The sequence below is a fragment of the Eriocheir sinensis genome, chromosome 9 (genome assembly GCF_024679095.1).
Source record: "Eriocheir sinensis breed Jianghai 21 chromosome 9, ASM2467909v1, whole genome shotgun sequence".
NCBI classification, from domain to species: Eukaryota; Metazoa; Arthropoda; class Malacostraca; order Decapoda; family Varunidae; genus Eriocheir; species Eriocheir sinensis.
In genome coordinates, this window is record NC_066517.1 from 6,552,051 (window position 1) to 6,576,050 (window position 24,000).

Sequence of the window (24,000 nt, forward strand, 5' to 3'; positions counted from 1 at the left end):
ACAGAGAGAGGGATAGAATCCGAAAGAGGGCAGTTTACAAAGCAAAGACTTGTGCCAGACTCTATGGAAGACTTTCGATATGTCTAGGGCAACAGAGAAATTTTCACCGAAACGGCTAAGAGAGCATGAAGATCGCCAGTAGAACGCCCCTTGTGGAACCCATACTGGCGATCAGATAGAAGGTTAGAAGTGGAAAGGTGCTTTTGAATATTCCTGTTAAGGATTGATTCAAAAGTTTTCGATAGACAAGAAAGTAAAGCTATAGGGCGGTAGTTTAAGGGATTGGAACGGTCACCCTTCTTAGGCACAGGTTGTACAAAGGCGTACTTCCAGTAGGAAGGAAAGGTAGATGTTGATAGGCAGAGACGAAAGAGTTTGACCAGGCAGGGTGTCAGCACGGAAGCACAGTTGTTAAGGACAATAGGAGGCACTCCATCAGGTCCATAAGCATTTTGAGAGTTGAGGCCACAGAGGGCAAAGAAAACATAATTTTTAAGAATCTTAATAACAGGCATGAAGGAGTCAGAGGGGGGATGAGTAGGAGGAATATGCCCAGAATTGTCCAGAGTGGAGTTGTTACAGAAAGTTTGAGTGAAGAGTTCAGCCTTAGAGATAGATGAGACGGCGGTGCTGCCGTCAGGGTTAAATCATCTTGATTTAAATCAAACTTTTACCAAGGACTAGAGGGGCTAATACACTGGGCAAATTTTTCGTGGATCTTCAGTCAAACCACGATTTCCGCTAACGTGGTTCTCATTTGTTTCGTGTTATTGCTGCTGGTGATGATACTGAGTAATACCGTCGTCCTTCTGTGAAATCTGCCGTAGCTTTGGAAGATCGTGGACACGTCAGAAAACCACGGAAATATGAGAACAACGCCAGCGGTAATCGTGGTTTGACTGAAGATCCACGGAAAATTTGCAGTGTAATAGCCCTTTAAGGAGAGGAGGAAAAGATGAAGAAGTGAAATTGGAGGAGATATTTTTGGCTAGATGTCAGAAGTCACGGGAAGAATTAGAGAAAGCAAGGTTTTGATATTTTCTATTGATGAAGGAGTTTTTGGTAAGTCGGAGAATAGATTTAGCACGATTCCGGGCATAAATATAAAGAACATGGTTAGTAGGAGTGCGAAGGCTCTGGTACCTTTTGTGAGCTGCCTCTCTATCTTTAATAGCACGAGAACAAGCATGATTAAACCAAGTTTTTTTAGTATGAGGAGTAGAGAAAGAACGTGGAATGTAAGCCTCCATTCCAGAGACAATCACCTCTGTGATGCGCTTGGCACACACAGAGGGTTCTCTCTCCTGGACTTAAACGTGTTTTTTTATTATTTTAATTTCACAAAATACATTTTTCACTCAATTTCTTTGATTTTTTTTTCATAGAAACTTTGTTTATATATCTACATTTTGTTGGAATTAGTTCTTCGATTTTTTGTTTTGTCTTCGAAGGAATTTTTTTTTTTCGAAAAGTTTTTTTTAGGGCTCCTGAATTTATTTTTTTTACAAATTCAAAAATCTAATTCCAACAAAAAATTATATTTTTGATGAAGTTTAAAATGATACCAAACATAATTCGGTCAGAGTTTATACCAATTTTGTGAAATTATTTGAAGTGCAAAAAACTACTTTTCGAGATATCGGCGTCTAAAGTTTTTTTTCCACTTCATCCTTGTCCAGCCATGTGTATTCATCTGACTGGCATGAAATTTTCACATATGCTTGCGTATACATTGTTGAACTTATGGAAAATGATGAGGCATCTGGTCCCCCTTTATTGCTGCTGCAAGAAAGTATTAATCACTCACAGGTGAGGGTATCAAAAGGCGCCACCTTCCTCATTGTCGCCAGATTTCATCAAAATCCACCAGCCTCATAACTGTCACTCTACTTCTCTTTTCCTCTTTTCTTACTATTCGGTGTTGCGTGTCTGGACTTCTCCTTGTCAAACCACTTGAGGGACCCTTGGAGACTTGCATCAGGACTGAGGGTATGCAGCAAAATGTTTCCTGCTTCATAACCGAAGTTATGTTCCAGTGCTGAGTGCTGCACCAGGAACTTTACCCTCAAGCGGCTGTAGAATTTTATTTTCTGGCACTTTTTCCACACCTTGGAATGCAGAGATTCATTAGGGTTTTGTGTGGCACCCTTCAAACATCTCCTGAGCAGATTTGGGTTGCCAAGATCCTTGTACACAGACTTGATGTAAATGGCGTCTAGGCGCGGAAGGGATTTAATTTTTGTAAAAAAAACTTCACCACGTGATAATTTAGGGTGTCTGGGAGCGAAAAAACCGAGAAAGCTATATTTCAAAAATATTTGTCAATAATTCACCGGGGTGGCCCCCCTTAAAATCCGCCGCCATGTTGCTTCTCTTTCTATCTTCTATCGTTATTTTCATGCTGACTGCTCTTCTGAACTTGCTAACTGCATGCATCCCTAAACTGTCGAAACCCCTTATGCAAGAGTTAACCAGCATCTCTATTCTTTCATCCCTTTCACTGGTAAACTCTGGAACAGTCTTCCTTCGTCTGTATTTCCTCCTGCCTATGACTTGACCTCTTTCAAGAAGAGTGTATCAAGACACCTCTCCACCCGAAATTGACCTCTCTTTTGGCTACCCTTTACTTTTTACTTTTGTGGGAGCGGCGAGTAGCGTTTTTTTATAATCTTTTTGTTGCCCTAGAGTCACAGCCTTTGATGTAAATATATATATATATATATATATATATATATATATATATATATATATATATATATATATATATATATATATATATATATATATATATATATATATATATATATATATATATATATATATATATATATATATATATATATATATAGCTATATATATATATATATATATATATATATATATATATATATATATATATATATATATATATATATATAAACGGGCTTGGACGGACCACCAGGCCATATATATATATATATATATATATATATATATATATATATATATATATATATATATATATATATATATATATATATATATATATATATATATATATATATATATATATATATATATATATATATATATATATATATATATATATATATATATATATATATATATATATATATATATATATATATATATATATATATATATATATATATATATATATATATATATATATATATATATATATATATATATATATATATATATATATATATATATATATATATATATATATATATATATATATATATATATATATATATATATATATATATATATATATATATATATATATATATATATATATATATATATATATATATATATATATATATATATATATATATATATATATATATATATATATATATATTACAGTCCTTCCATCTCGTCCTGGGTCTTCCTCTCTTCCTTCTGCCACCCACTTCCATGTCCATTATCTGCCTTTCACAACTCCCTTCCTCTCTCCTCATGACATGACCAAACCATCTCAGTCTCGCATCCTGCACCTTCTTTCCCACACTTGTTACCTTAACTGTACCTCTTATGATTTCATTTTTGATCCTGTCCTTTCTTGTCACTCCACTCATCCATTTCAGCATTATCATTTCTGCCACTTCGAATTTTCTTTCACTACTCTTCTTCATTGGCACAGTTTCTAGGCCGTATGTCATAGCTGGTCTCACCACTGTTTTATACACTTTCCCTTTTAATTTCATTGGCATTCGCTTGTCACAGAGGACTCCTGACATATCACGCCAATTATTCCATCCCGCCTGCATCTTTCCTGTAACTTCCGCCTCTTCATTTCCATCTGCCGCAACCGTCGAACCTATACATCTGAAGTCCCTCACGCTATTCAAAGACTGGCCATCTAATGTTATGCTCTTCATGTCCCTGTTCCTGCCTTGATCTTGGTTTGTCAACACCATATATTCCGTCTTACTTCTGCTTGTTCGCATTCCCCGCCTCTTCAATGCTATACGCCACTCCTCAATCCTCTCCTCCACTTCTTGTTTTGATTCACCCACCAACACCACATCATCCGCATACATAATATCCCATGGCACTCCTCTTCTTGCGCCCTCCGTCAACACCTCAAATACTATATTAAAGAGAAAAGGGCTGAGGGCTCAACCTTGGTGTAGCCCAACCCTCACATCAAAACTCTCAGTCATGCCTGCTGCAGTTTTAACCCTCGTTTTCACATTTCTGTACATCTCCATAATTTGTTTTAAACAACTATTCCCTCTTCCTTATCTTTCTAATCTCTAATTCCTAATCTTCCTAATCTCTATTCCTTCGCCCGATTTTGTCAAACTTTTCTCCCCATTGTGTTCGTCCGTTCAAAATATTATTTTCGCATTCTGTACTGTCGCTCCACAACCCCTTGACCCACCGAAGAGGCGATGCTTCTTGCATTATGCTTAAGCACGATGGGATGACCTTACGATATAGTTTTCCGATTTCCAGTGGAATAATTACTGCTTCACGGAGAGACTCTTCTGTGTGTGGCCAGGGCATCACAGTTTGTTCTGCCCATGCATATAGTGAAGACATTGAGGTCACCCACATTTTCACATACCTTGGTAGCGCAGTATTGTGAAGAAGTCACTCGACAGATTAGTCTGGCCGACGGTGGTATTGACTTGCTCAACACGAATATATGGCGTTTTCGATATATTTGCAGGCGAGGAAAGATTCGAATAAGGTCACTTGTACTCCATGTTTTACTGTCTGGCTGTGAGACATGGACAGTAAATAATGATTTGAAGAGACATGTCGATGCCTTGGTATAATAAGATCCTCCGCAGAATCATGGGGTATCGGTGGAATGGCTTCGTGCCGAACCAGTGGTCCTGCTTATAGGTCTGTTTATGAGAGACAATCCTGAGAGGAATAACATAAGGAAACACCCAAGTAACTCACGCTGGGGCAAGTTCATCGATCCTGCAAAGAGTAACTTAGAATGGGAAGGGTAAGTGAATGGTGTCTTGCTCGGAAGAACCGTCAGTAGTGGAGGCGGCGGGTGAGCGAAGCAATGCGTCCCCTGGCCTATATTTCCGATAATTCGTGGCTCCTGTTTGTTTGTTATTAAAAACTGTGTGAACCAATGTGATATTAGGTTGTTCGCTATTGAACTCTCACCTCTATCATTTACCTACACTGTAAACTTTTTGTCATTGTCACAAACAGAACTTTATTTATTTATTTATTATTATTTTTTTTTTTACAACAAAGGAGGCAGCTCAAGGGCACACAAAAAAGGAATCAATAATAAAAAAAGCCCGCTATTCACTGCTCCTAAAAATTAATCAAAAGAGGTGGCCGAAAGAGAGGTCAATTTTGGGAGGAGAGGTGTCCTGATACCCTTCTCTTGAAAGAGTTCACGTCGTAGGCAGGAGGAAATACAGATGAAGGAAGATTGTTCCAGAGTTTACCAGCATGAGGGATGAAAGAGTGAAGGTGCTGGTTAACTCTTGCATAAGGAGTTTGGACAGTATAGGGATGAGCATGAGTAGAAAGTCGTGTGCAGCGGGGCCGCGGGAGGGGGGGAGGCATGCAGTTAGCAAGTTCAGAAGAGCAGTCAGCGTGGAAATATCGATAGAAGATAGAAAGAGAGGCAACATCGCGGCGGAATTTAAGAGGTAGAAGACTATCAGTAGGAGGAGGAGAGCTGATGAGACGAAGAGCCTTAGACTCCACTCTGTCCAGAAGAGCTGTGTGAGTGGAGCCTCCCCACACGTGAGATGCATACTCCATACGAGGGCGGACAAGACCCTGTATATGGATAGCAACTGTGCGGGGGAGAAGAACTGGCGGAGACGATACAGAACGCCCAACCTCGAGGAAGCTGATTTAGCGAGAAAGGAGATGTGAAGTTTCCAGTTGAGATTTTGAGTAAAGGATAGACCGAGGATGTTTAGTGTTGAAGATGGTGATAGCTGAGTGTTGTCGAAGAATAGGGGATAGGTGTTTGGAAGATTGTGTCGAGTTGATAGGTGGAGAAATTGAGTTTTTGAGGTACTGAAGGACACAAGGTTCCTTCTGCCCCAATCGGAAATAATAGCAAGGTCTGAGGTTAAGCGTTCTGCAGCCTCCAGTCTGGAGTCGTGTACTTCCTGTTGAGAGGGTCTTCTATTGAAAGAAGTTGAATAATGCAGAGTGGAGTCGTCGGCGTATGAGTGGACGGGACAGTTTGTTATGGAAAGAAGATCATTGATGAGTAACAGGAAGAGAGTGGGTGATAGGACAGAGCCCTGTGGAACACCACTGTTGATAGGTTTAGGGTAAGAAAAGTGACCGTCTACCACCGCAGATATACAACGGCCAAAAAGGAAACTGAAAACAGAGGAACAGAGAGAGGGATAGAATCCGAAAGAGGGCAGTTTAGAAAGCAAAGGCTAGTGCCAGACTCTATCGAAGGCTTTCGATATGTCTAGCGCAACAGAGAAAGTTTCACCGAAACGGCTAAGAGAGGATGACCAAGAGTCAGGTAAGAGAACAAGAAGATCGCCAGTAGAACGCCCCTTGCGGAACCCATCCTGGCGATCAGATAGAAGGTTAGAAGTGGAAAGGTGCTTTTGAATCTTCCGGTTAAGGACTGATTCAAAAGCTTTAGATAGACAGGAAAGTAAATCTATAGGGCGGTAGTTTGAGGGATTGGAACGGTCACCCTTCTTAGGCACAGGCTGTACAAAGGCATACTTCCAGCAGGAAGGAAAGGTAGATGTTGATAGGCAGAGACGAAAGAGTTTGACCAGGCAGGGTGTCAGCACGTAAGCACAGTTTTTTTAAGTTTTAAGTTTTAAGATTAAGTTTTTATAACATCAAAACATAATCAGGACAGTAGGGAACTGCGAAAAAGAAATAATGCCACTTAGGGAGCACAGAAGACTAGAGCCACCAGTCAGTATAATGTTTCCTTTTGTTTTTCCTTCCCGTCAGCCCTGCCCATAAAAACTGTTCAGATAACCAGTGAATACATGGAGGCTGACCTGCGGTCCAAGGCAATGACGGTCACTGTGCTGAACGGGCCGCCAGGAGAAGACAGGGCCAGCAGCAGGGAGGCTTCGGAAGTGGCAGGGAGTGAAGCAGTGGTGGCTGAGGAGACAGACCCGGCGGAAGAGGCCCTTCAGGTGGTGGTAATAAACGGACACAACAACAGCGAGGCCCTCAGGAGTCAACCAGGGAAGTGTCGCCCCCATTTGTGAGTTTGTGTCTTCTTATTAACTATAATTTAAGAAGGTTAATATATGAGTGTGTGTGGTTGATTGGTTGGTCGTGTGTGTGTGTGTGTGTGTGTGTGTGTGTGTGTGTGTGTGTGTGTGTGTGTGTGTGTGTGTGTGTGTGTGTGTGTGTGTGTGTGTGTGTGTGTGTGTGTGTGTGTGTGTGTGAGCGCGCACGTGCCCATCGAATAACGTAGGTGATGGGTCGAATGATGGCACACATTCCTCGTTCTTTCTCTAGTCCTCATGCAAAAAAAATGCCCTAGTTCAATCACGCTGTTCTAATGTCATGAATAAAGAGGCAGCTCACAAGAGGTACCTGTACCTTCGTAATTCTGTTAATCATGATCTTTACATTTCTGCATGGAATTGAGCCAAATCTGTTCTTCCACTCACCAAGAAGTCTTTCATCAATAGACACTGCTAAAACTTTGCTTTCTCTAATGGGGTATATTCATCCTTACCAGATGTCACCAGTGACTACGTCTTTGTGCCCAAGAAGCATGGCAATATATGAATATAACAGTGGGTTATGTCGCTACCTAAAAAACTATTAATAGCTTAGTCCTAAAAAAAATCTCTCTCTCTCTCTCTCTCTCTCTCTCTCTCTCTCTCTCTCTCTCTCTCTCTCTCACACCCACACCCACACAGTCTTACTCATAGGCCACTCGGCGGTAACTAAAAAAATCCCAGGTGGTAGTGGCGGATTCAAACCAGCATCATCCAGAACGCGGCGAACGCGGGACCCATCCGCTAACCACTCGGCCACTGCCTCCTATCTATATAAAATTTATATAATCTACCTCTCGTTATATTTCACATATGAAATTAGGGGGGGATGATTCACTCCTGGAAGGAAATAGCACTTTGAATAATTAAATGGCTAAGTTTATCATGATTTAAGTAATTCTACGACGGTAAATGCTAAATGTGAGAAACCATTGTACCAGCTATCGCTTGCTGACGTGGCAGGAAGCGTTAGCCCAGTCATTTGTGAACATTTTTTGACCAAGATTGGAAAAAAAAATAGGGGAGAGATGAAACTTGGTGGGATGCTTTATCGAACCTTATATAATGACATAATAAAAGTCCCCATACGTCCCATGTGTGGGTTTTAAGTTATGGTCACATGACCTCAGACCCTGAAAATGCAGTAAACGTTGTTGTGCCGTATGCTATAATGTTCTCAAAATCATCTACATGGTCATTAAATGAAAAATAATCCACAAAATAATAAATGATACACATACAGACATGCAAACATTGTTCAATGTTGGCAACTTTATTCTAAGTGATGAGTTCTTGAATGGATTTCTTCAAGAAAGAATTGCAAGTTAGTGGTTCCAGCTGTGGGTTTCTCAGAAAAAAATATCACAACTATGTACCCAAAGTATATCAATGTCATTAAATGAAACAAAACCCAAAGGCCCTTCACTGTGGTCTGGTTCTTGACTTGCATCTGTTTTTTCGGAATTACTGCAGCCACCACCACGACAGTGAGCACACAGTAGAGAACATTGAATAACAGCTTTTCTGCAACCACATCCTCGTTCACAACCAACCATGCATTTGCATGATATCAGATTCAAAAGATTCTCAGGGTCTGGAGGCTTATGAGTTAAAACTAGATGTAACTCTCCATTCACCAAATTCCAACCCCAATCACTTGGTAGCAAGTCACAACCTAACCAATGTTGCACCTGATGATAGACACGCAAGGAATGTTTTTTTGATGCTGCTGATGTTGGTGGAAGTGATGCAAGTTGGAGTTGGGTGCGAATAGGGCATGTTGCAACTGCTTTCATTAAACAGTGATATCTGTGCTCGTTCAAGGATGAGGTGGGTTTTGGAGCTCCATATAGGGCAAGCAGGAACTATTTTCAAGCACACTTAACATCAGATTCCGATGAAGATGGGTCATTGAAGACTTCCACACATGTTTTCAATTCTGGACACCTCAGAAGCAGGTTGAATGCTTTCTTCTTTCCTTGTCTGTAAAGAGCTGAAGTGGTATCACAACCTGTCATGACATGCAGAAAAAAAATATTGGAGTAAGATCCTGCTGGAAGGCTATGCTGAACCTGTCTGATGTTTTACACCTTGTTTGTTTGGGTTCCACTTCCAGGCTTGAATAAGTAGAGACGATTGTCCTCTTGACAATTTTGTATCAGAAGAAAAAGTGTCTATCAGTGCCTACCACTACAACATCTTTGTTCTGTGACAACTCTATTGCAATCTGTACTATCAGAGTATCTGCATCTGCTGCTGCTTCTTTGACTATTATCCCAGCTTGTTCCAGGTGTACCTTCAGTCCATTAATCAACCTTGCCTTGTTCTTTCCATTTGCCAAGAATCTGTCTTGTCTCATAGTGATAGGCATCTCATCAGTGAAAAGTATTTCTGTAGACTGGACTTTCTTTGCTCTTTGACTCTGTTCTACATTCTTTGTGGTAGGACCATCACTGTAACCATCAAACACGACATAGCAGTTTCTGTGGAAGTGCCTTTCTACATAAGATACATAGGCCTTATATACATCATTGTATGTGCCATGTTGTGGCCACACCACACGCCGCAGTAAATAACCACCATCTACTATAAATGTGCCTTCTATAGAATATGTTTGTTCACAATCATAGTAAGCTTCCATCACTGAATACATAGTTGATTTATCAGTCTTTCTCATTGAAATTTCATCAAACAAAGAAAGGGGTCGTGGGGCTAACTCATACTCAAGGTATGAAGCAAAATCCTCATCTGATTTTATGACACAGATAATCCTGTTGAACAGTTGCATTATGTTGACTGGTATGATCTCCTCACGTACATTCACAGAATTACTGACACTCGATAGAGGAAGGACCTTATCATTACGATGCAACTTAACCTCTCCAAATGTCTTATCTGTCAGTTTCTTCATAGCCTCTGTGCCAATCTCTACTGCAGCATCACAGTTAATGGTATTGTCACCTACCACTCCTGTGGCTATTGACATCAGTTCAGTAGACTTTGGAATAGAGGAATGAACTATTAGCCATTCGGTCAGTTTCTTCCATGTCCTGATTAGCCCTTATCTGACGAGAGTTTCTCAGCTCAACATGTTCTGATGTAATTAAACTAGTTCCACAGAATTTTCAAACTCATAGATGAGTTCAGCACAGCCAGGCATACCTAGGACCCATCGATTCAAAACACAATCTGTCAGACCCCGACCATGAGTAAGGCCTCCAGCTGTTTTCATTGTTCGCATTAAAACCTCTTCTATGGTCATGTCTGTCCAGACTCCTGCCCACATTTTGTCACTGCGTCTGATTGTGAAGTTGCTTTTGGAAGTAAATCTTTCAAACTCAGATGGGGTCATCTTTGCTTCCAACTGGGACATCTGCTGGAGATACATATGTGAATATTTGGCATATGCTAAGTGTCCTGGTGCATGGAAATGTGGAATCATTTCACATATAGTTTTGAGGTGCAGATCCCAATTACTAGTTCTCTCAGCACACACAAATTCTCGCATCAGTGTTACTTGGTCAAAATACTGTACCACAATTTGGTAGTTCGACTGTTACATGCTGCTTCCGACATGAAAGTCTTCATCGTTTCCATTACTGCAGTCAGGAAGGTACTTTTGGTTGAATCTTCCAGAGATCCTGTCTGATTTATGATAGTATCATGCAGAATTCCAAGTTCTGTACGTATGGTTTCATCCAACTGAATCTCATTAAAAAAGATGACTGCTAGTGCTGCCTGGGTCAGTAAATGGGCACGCAAGGCCCTAACATAAGCATGGCCTGTCAACATGCTTTCAATAGAGGCTGTTGCATATACCAGTGACCTCAGATCTCCACGTCCTCTTCCACCCATTATGTATCCAACAGCACCCATTAACGACATCAACAAGTGAAACCCACCCAGCCTTACCACTACTGCATGATGACAGTTCACTGTCACTGGCTGCAGAATCAACCATGACAACAGCTTTTGCATATAAGGGCTGATCAAATGTAACAACACATGTCTGCTGGCCTTGTCTTTTATGCTGGGATCACACATCCGCGATTTCGCTCTGCGATGGTTGGCGATTTTGAAAATTTACGAAATCGGCATATACGCAGGACATCGTAGCGACGTCCCTGCGATTAGTCGCAATAGTCGCGCGGTAAAGTTCGCACGACTTGCGGGTGCCGGCCCGTCGCGCGAACATTTTGAAATGTTCAAAAAGTTCGCAGAAAGTCTGCGATATTGGCCAAATCGCACGATTATTCGCACGGTTAAGCGAGAGACCATCGCAGTATGCGCTCGCATACCCTCGTCAAACGCAAGGGGTCGAGGTGTATGCGAGCGTATATGCGAGCGACTTTGTACATCGTGCGCATGGCAGCGACGATGCTTCGGAAAGGAAGATGGCGAGCGGGAGGGTGTGAAAAACCGTTGGCGAGCGACCACTCGCTTGCACTCACACTGTTCTGCCTCACGCCGCTACCCTGCCAGCATGCAAAATAATAGCCTAGTATTCATGAATTTATAATAATAGCATATTATTCCTAACTACTAAATAATAGCTTAGTATTCATGAATGGAAAATAATAGAATAGTATTCCTAAATGCAAAATAATACCCTAGTGTTCATAAATGCAAAATAATAGAATAGTATTCCAAACTGCTAAATAATAGCTTAGTATTCATGAATACAAAATAATAGAATAGTATTCCTAAATGCCAAATAATAACCTGGTTGAACAAAGTGCAAAATTGTAAGCTATACAATTATTAGCTAGAGTACACAGTAAAATTATAATGTATTTCTCTTAACTACTTCATTAGCTTGTTAGCAAGTTATTACAGACTGTAAAACACTTATTACAGAAGTTGTAGATACGGTATAACATGCAGAAAACCTTACACCAAACGAATAAAATCCAATATTCCTCAAAACAACTTACTTTGCTCCCAGGAGATCACGACCCCCAGGTTAAGAACTGCTAAATTAGAAGCAAGAAACAATAAAGCAATATCGGCGACAGCAAGGGAGGGTAGCACAGGCTACTATTTACTTGAAGCGCTGGGTGTTTGTTACTAACCGACTATCAAATCTGAATCGACACAAGCAACTGGCGTTGCCAGATGGGGATTATTTTACCATATTGAAAACCTATAAGGTTGATCAGCCGAAATAATAACCTTAGCGATTGAGCGTCGGGATATGCAGGGTGCCAAGATTAATTTTTGGTTAGTGTGTGTGTGTGTGTGTGTGTGTGTATATATATATATATATATATATATATATATATATATATATATATATATATATATATATATATATATATATATATAATGTGTGGTGTGTGGGGGATGGATGGTAGAGAGAGCGCGATATTGCCCTCTGTTTCAACTCACAGCAACATGGCAAGGGAGGGTCGCTACAGGAGTCGTACAGCGATGCGCCCTCGACGTTTTCTCGACCATGCGTGTGACGTCGAGCGTCGTCGAGCGGCTAGACGAGGGGCGGTCGCGCATAGTCGCCAGGCCCTGCGTTCATCGCGATCCGTCGCAACGGGTTTTATTTTCAAAATTGGGCTCCTCTGCGTACAGTCGCGCGCATTCACGCACGATTCACCTCGACGTCCCCTCGCCCGTTGCCCTCGTGTGCGTATAGGCGAGCGACCCTCCCTCGCCATGTTGCTGTGAGTTGAAACAGAGGCAAACTCGCAGAGACAATGGCGATGCTCCCACGATTTCGTGCATTTTCAAAATCGCCAACCGTTGCAGAGCAAAATCGCAGATGTGTGATCCCAGCATTACTCTCTTCAGAAGCAAACACCAAAGCAGTATAAATTGCATCAAGACTAGTTGGCTGCAAGTTCACAAATGGTAAGATGATTACCCTTGAGGTCTTATAGTCACTACTGTTAGTATAGTTACTGTCTCCATGTAACCACTCCAGCTTGGATTTGGTTTTAACTTCAACCATGAAGCACACATCCAGAGTGTACCTTGCTTTGCAATGTTCACTGTATTAGGTGATCTGAGGCATTTTAAACTGCTAATGTCCTGTATAATTATTCGTCGTACACCACTGGTATTGTCTGAAGCAATGTAAGTCTGCAATTTTAATATATTATGGACCTGGGTAGCACTTTCATCTGAAGGAACCTTTTCTATCCTCTTGATGACATCTGCCTACTCCACTGCATCTGTAGGTGTGATGCACATTATGCCCCCCCATGCTGTGAAATGTTCCATAATCATCCAGTGTACGTACATTAAAATCTGCATTATCAAACACAAATTGTTTGAATGAATCTGGATGTATTGTTGGCTGATCATCAAGCATAGCTGAAGATTCATACCTTCTTGCCTCACCATAAGAAGCACAAAGTCCCATGTTAAATAATATTTCTACCAGGTGGCGGGATCCAACATGCCTATGGATGTATGAGGATAGTTCAACTTGAACCATGTGTAACGGGCTTGTCGGGGGGCGTTTAAAGGGTGTTGATTAAGACTTCAACTTCCTTAAGGCGAATTATATTCGTAGCCTTTGTGTACAAGAAGCGACGGAGCGAGAGCGACTGTCGTTGTGTGTCAGTCGGACTCTCGTGAAGGAGTCGCGAGTTACAGGTTGGAAAATAATTGTTACAATTGGTCACGTATGTCAAGGTGACCTCCACGCACCATCGGAGTGCGAGGTACACAAAACTGAGACGGTAAACACTGACGGACGACATTCCTATAAGGTGGCGTGATCTATCTGTCGTGAGTTTTTCCATTGACAATTGTATGCCTAATTCGTGGTGATATTAAATAATAATAATACATTGATATCCTACTATAACACTGCTCGGTCACCTACCAGTGATCGCGACCTCGCGATATACAAAAATCTAAACAGCAGTCTAGTTACCATGAACATACATAGTGGGAGTTTGTCAAGCAGACTGCCTATGATACAATTATATTAAAACACTGGCTATGTAAGAACAGATGTGGAGTTATAATATAAATAGTGAGAGGGAAACCACAACGTGTGTGACATGAAACATAAGAAACCTCTCAAAAGATAAATATATGGACGCATGTATAAGAAGCTATCAACTGGCATAGATACAGACAATGAAACGTTGATCTAGCTCCTAAAAAAAATACAGTAGTGAAACATAGTACAATGTTAAGTATAGGAGCAGCCAGGTTTCTGTCCCCTGACTTGTCTGAGAAAAGGAAAAAACTACCTTGCCAGTGGCCTCCCTGCATCCAGTCGCCGTGTCTGCACAACCAAATAATCGTGCAGGACAGAGTTTCTCCTAATAAGGTAGCACATGACGACGAGACTGACGAACATCAGAAACATTGGTACCAAAAATCCAGGGTACAAGTAGGGGAGATGCAAATAATCAGGCAGCGTTTCCTCCAGGGTTTCCGCAAACTCTGTTTTGTTTGCGAAAGACAATGAATTAAGGGAATTAGTCACATACGAGACGCTGGAGAAATGAATGTCATCGAGAGACCGTAGAGGAAACACTCGATGGGAAATATTGGCCGTGAAAACCAGACGGATCCGGGACGGGTACGTTGTTATGTTAGTGGAGCGGATATAGCATGCTTCCGCTATGGCATAGTGACCAGTAACCCGTTGATAAGTGGTATCCTCCGGGCAGATGACCGATACATAGAATGACTGAGGGAAATAAAAATAATGCAGACCCTGAAAGTTCTTATGGAAAACAGGCGTTGGTGTTAGCTGCTTGTAAGGGCACAGGGAAAGAGCGTCAGACGCGTTCACGCGGGTTAGGGCGATCTCGCATACCCCTCCCCGAACTGGAAGGAAGGCAAAGAGAGACGCAGAGCAATAGAATCGCCCGAAGACCGTCTCCTTGCAATACTGCAAGAGTGAGTAGCTACCCGTTGAATACAGAGCGAAATCCTTCGCGATTAGAACAAGAGACGGGGACGTGTCCAGGGCTAACACACTGTCCTTTGCTGAAAAAGGGAACGGGACAATTTCGTGTGCCTCAAACACGTCCGCCGTCTGAAATGGAACATGAATGATTATGGCATCGGGGGTGAGGCTGGACTCAATCAAGGGGTAAAAATATTGACTCATGTCCGGGGTGAATAAGGGCGTTAGGCTATAATTTTGATACCCGATCTGGACAGTCGTTCTCAAATCGTGTAGAGGGAACAAGGCAGGTGTGACTCTACCGTGCGCTGCATCAACCATGTTGCTAATAACCTGCTGATTTGCCGTTGCGACGGAGTTAATGACGTTTTCCAATACATGCAAGGCCTGATCTAAGAGGAGAAACTGATTCACCTGGTCGATCTGTTTGACAACTATGTTGATAACCTCTACCATCTTATTTGTCTGCTCTAGCAGTTCCTCAATGTTAGTATGCAATTGCGCAAGTTTTCTACAATTGGCGTTGATCACCCTGCGATTTCGAGCAGCAAAGGAAAGTACAAGAGCGTAGTGGTCCCGCAAATCGCGAACGTCCTCGTCGGTAGCCGTACCGAAAAGGAACTTTGAGGCGGACCCAACGATGTTGAGCAACCCCCTCTTTACCCGAGAGTGAACTGAGTGAAAACTATAATCCATGTTTACCTCATCAACTTTTCCCCGTAAGAACAGAATCCTATCTTCCAGTAGTTGAAAAAGAGTCAGAGAGTTGGTACTAGAAGGTGCCTTTGATTCCCTAGTCTTGGTAGCCCGTATGGCGTCTGCCATGCCGAGTAGTTTTTCTGAGACTATCCTGATTGTGTCCGTGGTGTTGGTCAAGGAGGTATATGGATATTTTACGAGGAGCACATCTTCTATGAGGAAGACCTCTCCTATGTGTGCCGTAAGGGCACCAGGCTTCAGGTGGATGGGTGTTGTTGCAAACAGGGAGCCGAGGGACAACAAGATGGTCAGAAAACGCAACATCATGATCTGAAAGTGGTGGGAATGAAGTATTTAAACCCGTGGTCTCAAGTTATAGCTATGGGTGTTGGGATTATCTTGCTGAACATTTGACTCTGAGGGGGAAGTACCAATATCAAGGTCCAAAGGTGAGGGAATTACTTTCAGACGATCACTGTGAACTTCTAGACTGACCCCACTATTCGACTCGAGAACCTCGAACCGATTTCCCCTGACATTCCGAACAACTCGGTAAGGACCCACAAATTTAGCCCCCAGTTTCGAACTCCTTTCCGCTTGCTTAATCATGACTGTGTCACCCTCTTTGAAATTCACCGGGACGGCCTGTTTGTGTTGTTTTGACATCATTTCAACCTTCGTAGCTTTTAACGTACACCTAACTTCTGAGTGTATCTTGGAAAACATATGCATCTGCTGTTGTGCGTACCTATCAATGTTGTAGAGAGGTTGTTGTGGGATTGTTAGGAAGTCGTACGGAAGACGTTTCTCCACCCCATATAAGATGTAGTAGGGAGACTTCCCCGTAGAGTCGTTTACCGACGTATTTATGGAAGCGGCTATATGCGATAGCCAATCCTCCCAGTTATCGTGGAGATCGTTCACGATAGGCCTGAGGACCTGTAAGATTTTCCTATTAGCCCTCTCCGCCAACCCATTAGCAGCTGGGTGGTAAGCTGTGATGAAGGATTGCGTGATGTTAAACTGAGCGCATATTTCGCTCAATACTGAGTTCCTAAACTCGGTGCCATTGTCACTCAAAAGAATTCGAGGAGAGGAATGTGGACACAACACGTGAGTCACGAGGGCATGGGCCAAGCGTGTGGCTGTCTTGTCCTTGAGAGGCGCTAGAACTAGAAACCTAGAGAACTGGTCGACGCACACCAATAAGTAGCGCGAACCATGTTGGCTCTGGGGGAGCTGTAATAAGTCTATATTAACCACATCCCATGGCGCCTCTGGTACTGGGTATTGCAACATAGGTGCTGACCCTTTGACGGACCCCTTGTGCTTAGCACAAACGACGCAATGTGCGACATGTTTTTCTACATCAACCCGTAATGTGGGCCAGTAGAATTTTCGTCTGGTGACAGATAGCGTCTTGTCTCTTCCTGGGTGATCCGCAATGGGTGTGTTATGGACCAGCTTAAGCGTCACGGGGACGTATTTGTCTGGGATGACCAGTTGGTCTATAGGTACCGGTTTGGTTGGCCATGACCTACAAAGGAGGTTGTCCTCTGATAGGAAGAATTGTGAAAAGGGAACTTTTTTTTTTTTTTTTTTTTTTTTTTTACATTGCAGCCTATTGCGCCGGTAGGCTTCTTCCCGGTGGATCCTGATGGTCGGTCCAAGGCTTCTTTCCGGTAGGTCCTGATGGTCGGCCCAGCCCGTTTTGGCGCAGGCGAGTGTTTATAGTGGCGCCATCTTGCATTGGCTCATGCTGCCCTCCCAGAGCTCATCTTTGATCCTAGAATCTAGAGTCCGGGTTGATAGGTGGTCTTCTGGACAGCATGTGGGTAGTTTTAAGCCACTCGGCGGCGGCTGAAAAATCCCAGCTTGGTGGCACCGGGCGGGGATTGAACTCGCGTCCTCCTGAACACGAGGCCGAGTCTCCCGACTCGAGGGCGTAAATTAACCTCTTCCACACAGGGTGGTCTCGCTGAGCAATGTGTAGCTCAGGTGAAGTGAAGTTGTGGATGACTTCTGGGGTGGTAATCGAGCCTATCGGAATATTCCGAGATAAGGCATCTGCGACCACATTTATTTTCCCGGTGATATATTTTATCTCCGGATTGTATGCTTGGATCGTTAAGAACCATCTTGCCAGACGACCGTGTAGGTTTTTTTCCTTGAAAATATCAGTTATGGCCGCGTGGTCCGTATACACCACAATTACGTACCCCATCACTATGTCACGAAAATGCTTCAGAGCCCACACAATGGCAAGAGCCTCTAGGTGGGTAACAGAATAGTTCTTTTCCGGAGCTGTTAGTACTCAACTGGCGAACGCTATCACATGCTTTTTGCCGGACTTATCTGTTTGCATCAGAGCGGCTCCTAGTCCACTAGCCGAAGCGTCGGTACAAAGCTGAAAGGGGTCCTTGAAATCCGGAAAGACAAGGACCGGAGCCTGTGTAAGCGCTTTCTTTAAATCCTCAAAACTCGTTTGTTGAGCTGGGAGCCACTGAAATGGTACGTCTTTCTTTAAAAGATGGGTTAGGGGACTCGCGCGTGCTGCGAAGTCCTTTATGAAAGGCCTGTAATAACCTGCGACACCCAAGAAAGACCGTACCTTGTCCGCAGACGTTGGCTGAGGGAACTCGGCAATATCCTTTATTTTGTCGTCCACTGTGTGGATGCCGAATTCGTCCACGACATGCCCCAAGAACTTGTCCCGAGGCTTTAAAAATTCACATTTGGTGATTTTGAGCTTTAATCCGACCTCTTGAAGTCTGTGTAGGACTGCTTTTAGTGTTTCCATGTGTGCATGCACGTCTTTACTTGCTATGATGATGTCGTCTAAATACACATAGACAGAGTTGCCCAGCAAGTCACCAAAAATACTGTTCATTGTCCTTTGGAAGGTCAAGGGAGCTCCTTTGAGCCCGAACGGCATCCTCGTCCACTCATAGTGGCCATGAGGCGTGCTGAAAGCCGTTATTTCACGTGACTCGGGGGCCATGGGCAGTTGCCAGTAGCCACTGACCAGATCAAGACTCGTAAAGACTTTATTTCCTCTACCGAGACACATCAGAAGATCTCTAAGAACGGGAAGCGGAAAATGATCATCCACGGTCGCGGTGTTCACACGCCGGAAATCAATCACAGGGCGATAAGAACCGTCTTTCTTTGGAACCAGAAACAAGGGTGAATTCCACGGGGAATTCGATTCTTTGATGACACCTTGTTCTAACATTTCAGAGATAAGTTGTTGCACAACCTCCCTCTGACTGTGGGGGAGTTTGTACGCATTGATATATACAGGATTTGTATTGGGTTTTAACTTAATGTGGTGTTCAGCACACTGCGTAACTCCAAGCGGCTCGCCTGGTAGGGCAAGCGCCCCCCGATAATGTTCCAGAAGCTGGACTAAGGTTGGCTTAATTTCGGAATAGTGTGCAACTTTTAGGAATGCCTCTAAATTAGCTGTGTCTTGTTCGGGAGAAGCCTGACACGCCGAGGTTATGCCTGAGACTTGGGCTGAAGGGTATTCAGCTGGTTCCGGGGCGACATTTCTCCCATACACTAGACACTGGCATAATCTAACACCGTGTTTTAAGGATGCAGGGGATCCAGACGTGTTTATAACCAATGCCTCTGCAAAAACCTCCCTCCTTGACTGTCGCAAGAGTTACCTCAACCGTCACGCGGTGTATGTGAGGAGCTCCGTCGATGCACACATCACTGCCCGTCGGAGGGGCGTTAGGCAAACGGATTTTAACAAGTTTTGCAGCACGATCCGGAACTATATGAGGACCTTCTACGACTGCCGTTACTGTCCGCCACAAGTCTGCAATGTTTTCGTGTGGTTTGACCGTAAGAGGTGACACTTGGGCGGTGGCAGTCCCTGAGTCTGTGGTGGGTTGGTCATTTTCCCCCTCTGAGGGTGGGATTACAGGTGACAGAGGCGATGGATTTACCATCCCCTGTATGCGTCGGCCTTGATACTCGATCGCGTTGCTTTCAGGGTTTATGGTTATGTGCAGGTCTTTCATGGCGTTTAATCCTAAGATCCCATCCACAGGTAAGGCAAACCTGCTAGAGACATAAAAGAAATCTCGAAAGGGGCATACATTTTCATGTAAGCTGACTGTTAGTGGTACTCGCCCAAGGATTCCCAAAGTGGTGCCCGTCACGCCTACCACATTCAGGTCGTTCTCTTGGAGCGGCCAATTTTCCCCACTCGCTTGTCGTGTCAGTGACCTGTAAGCGGAGTCGGATATGACATTGACTGTGGCACCTGTGTCAACCGCTAAGGTGAGTGAAATTTTGCCCACCTTGCAAGGGAGGGCAATTATGCTTGTCCGTCCCAAGGCGGCAATGACGGAGTCAAGTTGCTCCCAATTAGTATTTTCCTTAAGGGACACTTGGATGTACGCCTCGGGGCTGTCACGAAGTCATGTCTTTTTAATCTGAGAAGAGGAGTGTGGTTTACTGTCCGCTGAGGACTTGTACTTCTGTTCCTCCTTGGCCATTTGTATTGCAGAACAACTGTCTGAATCATGAAAACAATTCCCGTGGATATGGCAAAAGGCAGCCTTCCGCTGATCGTTTGGCCTAGGGTCCCTGTGTGATGAATGATGCCCGCCCCTCTAACCTCCTGACCTCCTATCTGAGCCCCGTCTTGAATGTGTTGATTCCCTACGTTTCGCGAAACAAGAATGTTCAGAATATCCTGATTGTTTGCAAAAACTACAGGTGAGAGATGCCTTACTTTGTGTTTGCAATGCTGCTGCCGTTGCAAGGGGTTGATGGTGAGGGTGTTCCTGAACCTTGACTTCTAACTCTGAGACGAAGTCAACCAACTTCCCGCTCGGTTTGAAGGCCAAAGGGAGGGCAGAACGGCGGTTCTTCTCTGAAATATGAAATAAGTAAAAAAACAACTCGAAAGCTGTCTTCACCTGGTGCTTTTGCATACAGCCCCCTGGAAGCCAGAGCGCGTCTTCTAGGCTCTTGACACAGTCAACCGCCAGCTGATTTGCCTCAATCATGGCGTCCCAAATCGGCTTTGTTGAGGAATTTTTTTGGAGGGACTCAACCGTGTGTGCCATCTGTCTAACGATGCTTGGTTTACTCCCGCCCCCGAAGATTTTTATGAAATTCCCTTTAAAAACCTCATAGTTTACACCAATGTCCCCCGAAGCGAACGCTGAGGACTGCATCAAATTCAGTGCCCGAGAGCCTGGAAGTAACCGTGACCGAATGAAAGCGATTTTATCATGATCTTCCGTAATGGAGGAATTTACGATGGCAGATTCACACAAATCTAAAAACTGTCTCGCCGAAAAGTCGGTCTCGCCTCCCGAGAATTGTCGAATACTGGCGTAAGTTGGAATGACCCGAATCGGGGGCGGGGGGAAGTGGTGTGGGGCCCCGGGAGGAGGGGGGGGAGGTGGATCGACAGGCATTGTGATCGGCCGAGTGGGGGTTAAGTATTCAGACGAACCCGAAGGTGAAGGGGCGCTATCCCTTGGGAGGGAAGAGTACGTAGCCCCCGATCGCAAATTCACCACATATAAATCACCGGTGTTTGCACCTTGCTCCAATTCCTCCTCACTTGAAGGACGAGCCAACTGTTTAAAGGTGTCGCCGCGTTTAGCGAGAGTGTCTTTGTTCATACTATGGTGTAAATCATTTACAAAATAGGAGCATATGTTGATAGCTGTAAATATGAACCAATAAACGGAACGTGTATGAATGAATAGTTTGCGTTGAAACCCTAAAAAGGCAAGAAAGAATGGCTAGCAAGGTGCCTGTTTAGACGTAATAGAAGTTAAGGTTATAATGGAATGTCCTAATGATATGGGTATATTGAAAGAATAACTATATAAATAAAGTGGTATGTTAAGTGAGTATACCATTGAGGCTCACGTTTTCTCTCGAGCGGTGAAAAGAAAACGGAGGCAGGGCACACTGAAGAAGATTAACTGTGATCAGGGAACTCACACTATACTCAATATACTCGCTAGCAAACAATAAGAAAGAATCAATATCGTATGCGAATGAACGTTACTCTCACAATTATGACTGATTAACAGTTTTAAGAACACAGAAATAAAAAAATCGTGCCTCTGCACGGATAATAATGAAAATAAGCCGAGTCGGCATATTTGGACAAGAAGGGAATATCCACAAATACCAAGATTAATCAGCTGATGTAGTGGAGAGGGCGACGGCTTGTGATGCCCTGGGGGACGTGCAGTCGTTGTAGGCGCGTCAGGAAACCTCGGCCGCGGCCACAGCGGCGGTGAGAGGTGAGGGATGGGCTGACATCGGAGGACTCGCAATGGAGGTTGAAAAACTGCTGACCCAGCAATTTGAGCGGCCGCGGATGGGAGCCGGTACACTGCCGCCAGACGTGTGATGGCCGCGTCGTCCTTGTTATAGTAAGAGATGAGCGGCGGTGGCAGATAAGACGACTTGGGTGTGTAACCTCTTGAGAAGACGCCTTGCAAGAAACGGTAGTGGGAACAGCTTGCAGTCACCGGGAGATGGCCGCGGGTACCCTTGCTGACTGTTTGCCGGAAGAGGTTTGGGCCGATGCTCCCGGCAGCGGCGGTGTTGCCGCCAGCTGTGGAGCGACGGGCATGTGGGATGTCCCAAGATCAGCGGGGCGTGCCTCCTCCTTGCTGGTGTGAATACTTCCGCCGTATCGTGGAGTGGCTTGCAGTGTTCGTAGCAGTGCTGGCTTGAAGCGGGGGAGCGGCTTGTAGATTGTGGCCCTCGCGTTCGGCTGCGAAGGCCGGTGGGTGTGCTCGGGGCTTGTAGGCTTGACGCCTGTAGAGTTGCTTGTAGCTGGTTTGCTCGAGGCTTGTAGGCTGGACGCCTGTAGAGTTGCTTGTAGCTGGTGTGCTCGAGGCTTGTAGGCTTGACGCCTGTAGAGTTGCTTGTAGCTGGTGTGCTCGAGGCTTGTAGGCTGGACGCCCGTAGAGTTGCTTGTAGCTGGTGTGCTCGTGGCTTGTAGGCTGGACGCCTGTAGAGTTCCTTGTAGCTGGTGTGCTCGAGGCTTGTAGGCTGGACGCCTGTAGAGTTGCTTGTAGCTGGTGTGCTCGAGGCTTGTAGGCTGGACGCCTGTAGAGTTGCTTGTAGCTGGTGTGCTCGAGGCTTGTTGGCTGGACGCCTGTAGAGTTGCTTGTAGCTTGTGAGCTCGAGGCTTGTAGGCTGGACGCCTGTAGAGTTGCTTGTAGCTGGTGTGCTCGAGGCTTGTAGGCTGGACGCCTGTAGAGTTGCTTGTAGCTAGTGTGCTCGAGGCTTGTAGGCTGGACGCCTGTAGAGTTGCTTGTAGCTTGTGAGCTCGAGGCTTGTAGGCTGGACGCCTGTAGAGTTGCTTGTAGCTTGTGAGCTCGAGGCTTGTAGGCTGGACGCCTGTAGAGTTGCTTGTAGCTGGTGTGCTCGAGGCTTGTAGGCTGGACGCCTGTAGAGTTGCTTGTAGCTGGTGTGCTCGAGGCTTGTAGGCTGGACGCCTGTAGAGTTCCTTGTAGCTGGTGTGCTCGAGGCTTGTAGGCTGGACGCCTGTAGAGTTGCTTGTAGCTGGTGTGCTCGAGGCTTGTAGGATGGACGCCTGTAGAGTTGCTTGTAGCCGGCGCCCTGTGAGGTGCTTGTAGCTGGCGCCTTGTGAGTTGCTTGTAGCTGGCGCCTTGTGAGTTGCTTGTAGCTGGCGGCTGGTGCGTTGCCGCGGACGGCAGGTGCGTTGCCGCGGACGGCAGGACTGTGACTCCTTCCTTCCTTTGTACGCCTGTCCCCGGAGTTTGTTGGTGAGTTCTCGTGGCTTGGAGGAGAACGAGGTAGCGAAGGCACAGGCGCGGGGTGACCGCTGCCAACCAAATGTAACGGGCTTGTCGGGGGGCGTTTAAAGGGTGTTGATTAAGACTTCAGCTTCCTTAAGGCGAATTATATTCGTAGCCTTTATGTACAAGAAGCGACGGAGCGAGAGCGACTGTCGTTGTGTGTCAGTCGGACTCTCGTGAAGGAGTGGCGAGTTACAGGTTGGAAAATAATTGTTACAATTGGTCACGTATGTCAAGGTGACCTCCACGCATCATCGGAGTGCGAAGTACACAAAACTGAGACGGTAAACACTGACGGACGACATTCCTATAAGGTGGCGTGATCTATCTGTCGTGGGTTTTTCCATTGACA

The 24,000-nt window shown here is 44.4% G+C and overlaps 1 protein-coding gene across 4 annotated transcripts in view; it reads left to right on the plus strand.

Annotated features, from left to right (window-relative positions):
* LOC126995872 (uncharacterized) overlaps positions 1-24,000 on the plus strand; it is a 163,515-nt gene that overhangs the window by 132,688 nt on the left and 6,827 nt on the right. For all 4 annotated transcript variants that reach the window (XM_050855771.1, XM_050855769.1, XM_050855772.1 and 1 more), the window contains one exon: positions 6,946-7,207. In XM_050855771.1, coding sequence (XP_050711728.1) covers positions 6,946-7,207 — 262 coding nt within the window. The remainder of the gene's footprint in view (positions 1-6,945; positions 7,208-24,000) is intronic.